This window comes from Lottia gigantea, assembly GCF_000327385.1.
Source record: "Lottia gigantea unplaced genomic scaffold LOTGIsca_305, whole genome shotgun sequence".
NCBI classification, from domain to species: Eukaryota; Metazoa; Mollusca; class Gastropoda; family Lottiidae; genus Lottia; species Lottia gigantea.
In genome coordinates this window covers 31,637-41,213 of record NW_008709012.1, presented here as the reverse complement: position 1 = coordinate 41,213, position 9,577 = coordinate 31,637, and the positions used below count along the sequence as shown (strand labels likewise).

The window sequence follows — 9,577 nt, the reverse complement described above, 5'->3', positions numbered from 1 at the left end:
CTATCAAACTAACCGCAAACGTGAGTGACAAAAGCATAGACTTTCTCGATACCACAGTCTTTAAGGGAGATTCCATAGCAGAAACAAATAAACTGGATATTAAAGTGTATTTCAAAGAAACTGATACTCATCAACTCTTGCACAAGAGCTCCTTTCACCCAAAACATACCTTTTCTGGTATAATTAAGTCACAAGTTTTACGATTTCATCGAATTTGTACAAGATCTTCTGATTTCAACCAAGCCTGTACGATTGTTTTCTCAAAACTGAAAGAGCGTGGGTACTCTAAACGATTTTTACGAAACATAAAAAATTCCACCTTAGCACAGATAGCAGCTAAAAACAGACTTTATGCCGAAGTACCTCCAGGTTTAAGAAGTGCTCCATGTTTGTCCAGTAGATGCAAAACATGTCCCTTTATATCAGAAACTCATTATTTTGTAAGCAACTCTACGAATAAAAGGTACCCGATCCAGGAACATCTAACATGTGAACATTCGAATGTAATATATTTAATTTCATGCAAGAAATGCCCCAAACAATATGTAGAAGAAACTAAGAATAATTTACGAACTCGCTTTAATAGGTCAGACATCAAATTAAAGAAAGACAAGCCTGTTTCTAATCATTTCAACCTCGACGACCATTCAATAGACGATCTCACCCTAATCCCAATTGAGCGTATAGAAATTGACTTGCCCGAAGATGAAACTACCAAATTCCGTCAATCTAGGGATTGGATTGAGACATTGAATACAGCAAGACCTACAGGACTAAATATTCATCATAATGTACGCATAGCACCCTTTGTTGTCCCGTTTAATACAACCAGCAATCGAGCAAGCAAGATAGTTCATGCCCACTATAAGAGCCTTCAAGAGAAATTCCCCCATGTCTATAAGCAGAAAATGATAGTTGCATATTCAAAAAATAAGAACTTAAATGATAATATTGTTCATAGTAAACTAAAAACAATCAGTACATAACAGATACTATACTTCTCGCCCATCGGGCGAGTTATTTTTTCTAATTTCAGAATAAGAACAGAAGAAAACCCAATATCAAGACCCTTAATCCTAATTTTTTCCTTATTTTATTGTTGATTAGAAAAGTCCTCTCCTCATTTACCAGGGCTTGAGACCTGCATGACATTTCTATCATGGCTGAGTTAAACTTTTTTTTTTTTTTAGGTGTTTTTTTTTTATTCATCTGTTAGTTTTTTTGGTTTTTTTTTAGATTTAACTTTCAGTTTTTTGGCTTTTTTTGATTTATCTTTCAGGTTTTTTTTGTTTTTTTTTTTTGATTTATCTTTTAGTTTGTTTGGCTTTTCTTGATTTATCTTTTAGCTTTTTTTATATCTTATTTAGACACTTTTTTACTTTTTTTTTTTTTAAATAAAATGATGATGACGATGATAATCATGATGATGATAATCATAATAATTAAAATTCAAATATTTTCTGTCTAATGTATGTTCTGATTTTGTCATATATCTGTTTTATTGTTTTATTGTTCAAAGCGTTCGGACAAGCTTCATCTTTTACAATTCGGACATGTTTAATTACTAATGGGTTGGTGCCATTAATAAATCCAGAAAAGTGGGTTTTTACTACTTCTTCCTCTTCTGGGCTCCACTTCATTCTTGTCACAGGGACTTGTTTGACGGAAAGGGCTAAAGGTGACTTAGTTGAGGGGGATGAGGATGAGCATGCGGGTGGAACAGATGAAGATGGTCGAAGGGATGAGGCTGGAATAGTAAACGAGGAAGAGGATAATGATGTCACCTCCTCGTCATCATAGCACATCGGTCTCTTCCTTTTTAAATTAGTTTTGAAAAGGGGGCTATCCTCTATTGGGGCACTTTGAAGGGCCTCGGGAGTAAGAGATGATACCTTTTCTACTACAAACCTTTCCAAGTTTAAAACTGGGCTAAGTTCAATGGGGAAAGAAGCTGCTGGCTGTGATGATGACTGGGTGGAATGTGGTGGTGATGCTGATGGTGAATGTGAAGGGGTCCTATAGGGAGAATGAGGGCGTAAATGAAATGGGGATGTGGTGGGTGATGATGAAGACTTTTCAGACTCCTCCAACTGTCCACTTGTGACAGTGGCAGTGGGAGCCGGACGACCAGTCAAACGGCTCCTAATTATTTTGCCGACCTCTGCAGCTCGGTTTGCAGAGAGGTCCTGCTGATAATGTAGCCTTTGCGTTTTGGTGCTATGGTTCATGGCTTTTCCCAAGTCGGGAGCTATCGAGGGGTCGGATGTCAATAAGTTGGTTACTATTGACTTCCGGAAACTGGTAGGCGCCACGGATTTATCCATATTGTGTAAAAATTTTCGATATCTGGAATTTAGGACATTAGCCATGTACGATGAAGGCGTCTCTTCTAAAGGATTCCTCCCTTTGAACAAAAAGAAAACCTCTTCCGGGAGAGCCCGATGCCTGAAAGCATCATGATACTTGCGAAACATGCACCATTTATCTTCCTCGACCGTCATTTGAGCGGATCCGCTCATAGCAGTTTTATGATTGCTTGATTCGATGAGGTGACACTTGGATTTGGGAATAAATCTGGCATCTCTAAATTCCCCAACAGTTAAATTGAGTACTGCCCCACAGCGCCGACCCGAACCGATCAAGAGCTCGTACATTAGTACGGCAAGAATATCCCTGTAAGGGGTAGGAACCCAGTGGCGCATCTTCCAAGGCCTTGATGCCTTGACTATAGGCCTTCTAATGTCGGAAAAATCGGCGGGATCAAATATGAGTTTTTTAGTCTTTTCTCTCAAACGCCCTTTTTGAACAATCACAAGCCTTTTAAGGTTGGCGTCCGCATATTTAAAACTGACCTCCCTTTCCTGCCTCTGATCGGATGTAATAAGTTGGTTGTCACGTAAATATTCTGTTAAGGTAAATTATCACATCTAATGTATATACAGTTTATTTAAAAAAGCCAGCAATACATGTCGTGCAATACATATTCACTCGAGTGTAAGATGTCCGGCGTCGGTCTACCCTGGTCACGTGAGTGAAGCTCGTGCATGAAATATACCTCAATGAGCATGCGCAGCCTACATTCATAGTAGACGTCCTGTCCAGCCTGATAGCAGACGACACATTCAATATATTAACATTGATTATATTATTCTTTTTTTCTTTTTCTTTTTTTTTTTTTAAGCACAAGAAATTTAAAACAAAAATTTCAAATGCAAAATATATAATAAAAATAACTATTTTTGTCTTTTTAAAATAATAAAATATTGGTTTGTATTTTTAGTATATACAATACAATGCGGAGATTATACCATTCACAATCTGAGTACTATCATTGAATTTGACTATTCTCAAGTTCTCGGGGATTATTCTGCCCCATAATATCACAGAATAACATCACAAATAATATGAATGATCAAAGGATAGACTCACATTCATTGGGATTATTATGCCCACACAAAATACCATGCCTAGAACATGTCACTTGGCATCATTCCACTGTTAAGAACCTTTAGCAAAGAGCTACCGGAAGCCCCCTGTTTGGTCATTGAATTGGCTAACTGTTGGTCTCCAGCGCACCATCGAATAGTTTTAACTTCCTTCAAACGCAGACTTTCCTGTATAGCAGCAATGTCAAACGCGCAAACGTTTATCATCAACAAGCTTTGTACTGTGCACTGCTTCTACAACACCTTTATTGTCAATAACTGCAATGATTTGGATGGTTTTATCTCGTAAATGAAGTATTTCTTCTAAGAGCATTCTATAGTAATACGCGCTTTCTAAGCCTTCTTGGAGACTTAAGGCCTCGGCTGCTATCGTTGACCGTACCACCCTTTTTATTTTGTTTGCGTTCCAGTGGAGGGGGCAGCATCTGTTACTGTCATCCATCAACCACACAACGTGCGCACCTCAGCTTCCGGTTCCATTACTTATATTTGCGTGCGATGCATCTGAATAGACAATCAAATACCAATTTTCACATTTTTCGGATATTTTTGGAAATAAGACTTTTGCGGTCGTTCCTTTTAGTTTATTGATTGTTTTGATAGCTCGCACAAGGTCACTCACTTCACCAGTTTTCAATTTTGTACTCAGATCTATCATATCAAAGGCAACATCTGGCCTGGACCCTTGTACCGCCCAATTTATTCTTCCTACTAGTTGTCTAAGAGTTTTCTGTTCTTTATGCGACAAAGTTTCTGTTTTCTGCGATGCCCGTTGCGGAGACAGCATTCCATTCTCCAAATCTTCCATGTATTCGGACTGGTCCATGACTATACCACCAGCGCTCTGTATAATCTTAAATCCAATGTATTTAAAAATGACCTCCTCTACTTTACCAGCGAGAAATCTGTTCCTCAGTTTATCCATAATCTCCTTGTCAAAATTGGTCACACCAGCATGTAAAAAATCATCTACGTGGCAGCAGATCAAACCATTCAATTTACTATCGTGGTAAACGTAGAACAACGCTGGATCAAGCTTGGGTTGTTGACAGCCAAACTTCAGTAATTCATCACGAACAGATAGGTAAAACTGTCTAGCACCATCTTTTAGACCATAGAGACATTGATTAAGTTTCCAAATAGTACCATGTTCCACATTTGCTTCCGGTGGGGGCGAAATAAACACATCTCGCTCAAGTTTGCGTCCCTGTAGAAATGCAGATTTTATATCTGTTGTTTTAACTGTCCAGGAAAGACTTGCTGCTATGGTGAGAAATATTCTTAAAGCACCTTTTCCTACAGTAGGGCTGTCAATTTGGGATGTATCCTCCTCTTCAAATCCCCGAGCAACTAGTCGACCTTTAATCTCACCACCGCTCTGTGTCAGTACCCATCTAGTTGAGATGGTAGGCTGTCCTCTATCTTCAACTTCTTCATAGGTTTTAAACGTTTTCAGCTTTTCTAGTTCTTTCTGCTTAGCCTTCACACAATCTGGATTCTTCTGGTCAGCTCTTGGCACCATAACAACATTGACATTTTCATTACTTCTCTTCCATATAACTTGGTCTAAATTTATACTCATCTTTTCACCACTTTCTTCAACTCTAACATTATACTTATTTCTATAAGAACCTGTTGCTTTTCCTGCTCTATTTAACACTGTAGCCTGTATCCAATCTGGAGAGTCATCTATCTTGTACTCTATCACATCATCAGGGCGCAAATTTTTATGATTAACACCAATAGCATCATTACCACAGCCACTAGAAAGTCCATCATTTTTGGCTAATGTTTCTGATGGTACACATTGAACATTATCTTGCGGAGCAGATATATCTAAACGAATCTCGTTAATGTCCTGTTTTGTGGTATCAGTTGCACTCTCAATGTTCAAATTGGTGTCTGATTTTATCGCAATGCCACTGTTTTTCTTAATCAGTCTATTAGGAGAAGTGCGAATGAATACACCGCCATGTCTTACAAAAACCACTTTACCGTCTTGAAACACTACACTGCCTGGACCAAGCCAGCGATCTTTGCCTTCCCGTTTATAATACACCTGGTCACCATTTACAAATACTTGTTCCGATTCACGAACTTTGTTTCTGAGAGCGCGTCGTATTCTTTCATCTGCTTCAGTTTCAATGAATGCTCTTCTAGCCGAGTGAAGGGCATTCAAATGTTCTGCAAAACGTTCACTGCTTGTTAGACCATCCAGTGCTGGTATGGAATCAGTCATCAAGTTAGGGAGGTTAGGGCTTGTGCCAAACACTAATTGATGCGAACTAAAGCCATTCCACATTTGCAAACTGTTCCGCGCCATATTCGCCCAGCATAGCAGAGTCTGCTTATTAACATTGTTATGTTGGGCCTCTAGCTTATTGAGCATCATGTCGGTCACTGAATGAACCCTCTCACATAGACCGTTTTGAAAGGGGCTCTGTCCGGCCGTTGTAGAAACTTTACATCCAAACTAGACATTACCTCTCGTACTTCATCAGCCGAAAACTCACCACCATTATCAGTCATAATTCCTCCCTTAACACCAAACACAGCCACCCAACGTCCCATCAGTCCATCTATCACATCACAGGGGCGTTTTCTAGCAATAAATAAAGACACTGTATATCTCGACCATATGTCAATTATATGTAAAATCCATAAACCCCGCCAAAGTTTTAGGTCCATAGCAACCTTTTCATTAAATCTAGATGCCATGGGCATCGACACAACTGGTCTTGGGGGCGTCTTGACGTATTGTTTGCACAGATCACATTCCTGATATATAACTTCGAGAACGTCCAGGAAACAGTGACGCCATGATCCTGCATCCTTCAATAAGGCTACTAATTTATTGGTGGGCGGTGGGCAAATTGTCTATGAAGTTTCAACAGTGCTTCTTTTTGACTTTTGTAGTCACTTTCATCAATTCTAATAGCAAAAACACTCTCTACATTAAGTTTATCACATTTGTCAATCGGAACACAATAATGTCCGGACGAGGTCAAATTAAGTATCACTTCCTCACCAAAAATAACTGCCGTGTCATTTTCCAAGTCTAGTTTTACCTGAGCACTTTTCATAGCTTTACGGGATAAGAGCAAAGGAATGTCCGATTCAACGACATCAGTTTTTATAAGTACATCATGTCCAGCTAATGTTGCCTGTATAGTGTACATTGCCAATGATTTCAGGCATGTACCTCCACCAAACTTAAATATCTTACTTCCGTTAGCTTTTACTACTTTCGACTTTTCACCAGTATCAAGGGAATTCACATAATTGTCAAACCATGTCTTGCCACACACCGTACTGGAACAAGCACTCTCTAAAACCACACTGTTCTGAGCTTCAACGCCTAATTTCGCAACATTTTCAGCCTTGTTTCCTGTCCAAAGAACTACATTTTCTTCATTAGTAACGTTTACTCTAGCCAGGTTTTCCCAACTATCTGGGCATTGCGCGATGAGATGTCTAAATGACCCACAGGACTTACAAGTCATAATTTTGCCATTATGGCCGATTGGGTTTGACTGTCTTGTCTGCGAGTACGACCTTCTATAGTTTTTTGGATGTCTTGTTCCTCGTCACCTAGAAAAGTGACCCGGAGGATTACTTCTCGATCGATGCGAGTGATCGTCTCTACACCATGGTTCCCTAAATGGGCCTCTATTATAAGATGACAAGAAAGCTTCTTCATTTCGACTTCCAGTTACACAAGCAGATTCAAGTTTTATGGCTGGATTAAACTGACTTACTTGACCTGGACATGTGTCACCTTTAAATTTCCTCAAAGACTGTTTTGCATCTTCATACAGTTTATCAATCTTGTTGTAATCCATCCCTGTTAAAACCAATAATCGTTCTTCCGGTGTTATGTTGGCTCTTTTGAGTAGACGGAAAGCGAGGATTTCTTGTGGAAGCTGTATATTCTTCTTCTCCATTTTCCTGTACACACAAAGATCCAAACACCAAAATATATACGTCTCTTCGTTTTCTTTCGCTCATACCACTATCTTTTTGGCCGCCATTCCAAATTCAACTTCAAAGTACTTTCTTCTCACTTCACTGTCGCTCAAAGTTTACAAATCTTCATAAAACTTACGCTTCATCTAATACTTATAACATCCGTAGATTCGTTACACGCTCTGCTACCATTTGTTAAGGTAAATTATCACATCTAATGTATATACAGTTTATTATAAAAGCCAGCAATACATGTCGTGCAATACATATTCACTCGAGTGTAAGATGTCCGGCGTCGGTCTACCCTGGTCACGTGAGTGAAGCTCGTGCATGAAATATACTTCAATGAGCATGCGCAGCCTACATTCATAGTAGACGTCCTCTCCAGTCTGATAGCAGACGACACATTCAATATATTAACATATTCAACCCACATTTTCGCAGAAAAACTATATGTCCTCAATGTGGAGGGTGTCAAAATTTTCTCACCCTTGGCTTTCGTAAGTGATTGGATTAGACCAGTTATCAATGCTTGGTTCACCAGCATAATTCAACCAGATATTTTCCACCTGGTTTCTATGTTGTTTTGCATTTTTTAAACTCAAGCCTTTCCTATCCACCCTTTGAAGGTGTTGAAAAAATAATTCGAGGGTTTCCAAGACAGGGCCTGCAGCAAGACCCTTGTTTCTCCGTCCGTGGAGTTTCGGTTTCTCAGATTCGTCATCTTCCTCCTCCTCGTCCTGACCTTGTGCCCTCTCTGTCTCTACGTCTACCTCCTCCTGTGTAAGAGTGCGAGGTCTACTTTGCCTTCTGGTCATCCTGAAGTATTCAGGATCGGTGGTCGACATGTGGTGGGTTCTAATTAGATGGTGGCCCAATTCGGTGACGAATTTACCACATGTCGGGCACTCCTTTTTATCGGTTTTGGCGGTCACGCCCTGGCTGCTTAAAACAGCAGCATCTCTATCAGACAAATTATGGACTCCAGTAAAATGACGTTTTAACTGGATTATTATTGCACCACACAGTGGGCAGATTTTAGGTGCCCGGGGCTTGTTTTCTACTTTCTTGGCTGCGGAGAGGTTTCCACCTTCAGAACTTTCAACATTTTCAACAGAAGTGATATTTTCTTCAGAAGACATATTCTGAGAATCAATGCCGCTGTCGGTCATGACTACCGGAAGAGAAAAGAGACAAAAAATCCAAGAGGCTAAACCTAAGCCTAAAAGCAATAAAAAACCAAATATCATAAACAGTATGAATAAAAAACCAACAGTATGAATAAAAAACCAAATATCATAAACAATATGAAAAAAACAACTCAATTTTTATATATATAATATGTTATATGTAAGGGAGTGTGTAGTATTATTCTAAAATTGTAAATTCGTAAAGAAGTGAATGCAGAGCACGAAGGACGTTAGAGCCTTGAAGGTTCAACTGCAAGTGAGGATAATGTGAGTTGCTGTCCTTTATATAGGCTTGAGAGTGCTGTGTGACCTACTTTCACTTATTGAATTTTTGGTAGGTAAAAGAGACAATTAAAAAATCGAAAAGTTATGTGGACTTAAGTAAAAAAATGTGCTGAATAAGATGGTAAGGCCCAAAAAATTCTTCACCCCGGACTAGGGCATGCCAAAAAAAAACAAAAGAATTACTTGGAACGAATAACGGGAAGTAACTCATGCAGAAATTTGAAAATAAAAATTTAAAGGGTCAGAAAATCAAAAAAAAAAAATTTCTATTGATGAAATCCCTGATGTCCCTTTTATCCGGAAAAGTTGAAAAAACCTTAAAAAAAGCTCAATTTCAGCCCAATTTTTTAAAAACATCAAGTAATGTCGCAAAAACCTGCCCTACATTTATAACCTTTTAAATTTAAAGAGTAAATGTGTAAAAAACCTGCCCTACTGTTATAACACTGACCCACTTAACTAAAGCACATTGACCTTTGATGTCTCAAAAACCTGCCCCGTCATTCACAACCCATCTTCAAAGAGTAATGTCGCAAAAACCTTGAGACCCTAGAACCCAAAACGCGTTCCTTTTCTGTGAGTTTACGTTCTCTGCCACTCATTTTCTAACAGCTGACATGTTTGAGTAGAGTGCAAGTTGACACCTGAAATCGCCACGATTCTCTCTTTTCTCACCTAGCCCTAGCCCTT

General features: G+C 39.1%; 1 protein-coding gene across 1 annotated transcript; it reads right to left on the bottom strand.

Annotated features, from left to right (window-relative positions):
- Positions 1 to 1,442: 1,442 nt before the first annotated feature.
- LOTGIDRAFT_175556 (hypothetical protein) lies at positions 1,443 to 8,584 on the bottom strand (the record flags this gene model as incomplete). The annotated part of the gene is made up of 6 exons (XM_009057620.1): positions 1,443 to 2,905; positions 4,992 to 5,666; positions 5,960 to 6,224; positions 6,515 to 6,988; positions 7,205 to 7,394; positions 7,902 to 8,584. The coding sequence occupies 6 exons, from the start codon at positions 8,582 to 8,584 to the stop codon at positions 1,443 to 1,445; spliced, it is 3,750 nt and encodes a 1,249-aa protein (XP_009055868.1).
- Positions 8,585 to 9,577: the final 993 nt, after the last annotated feature.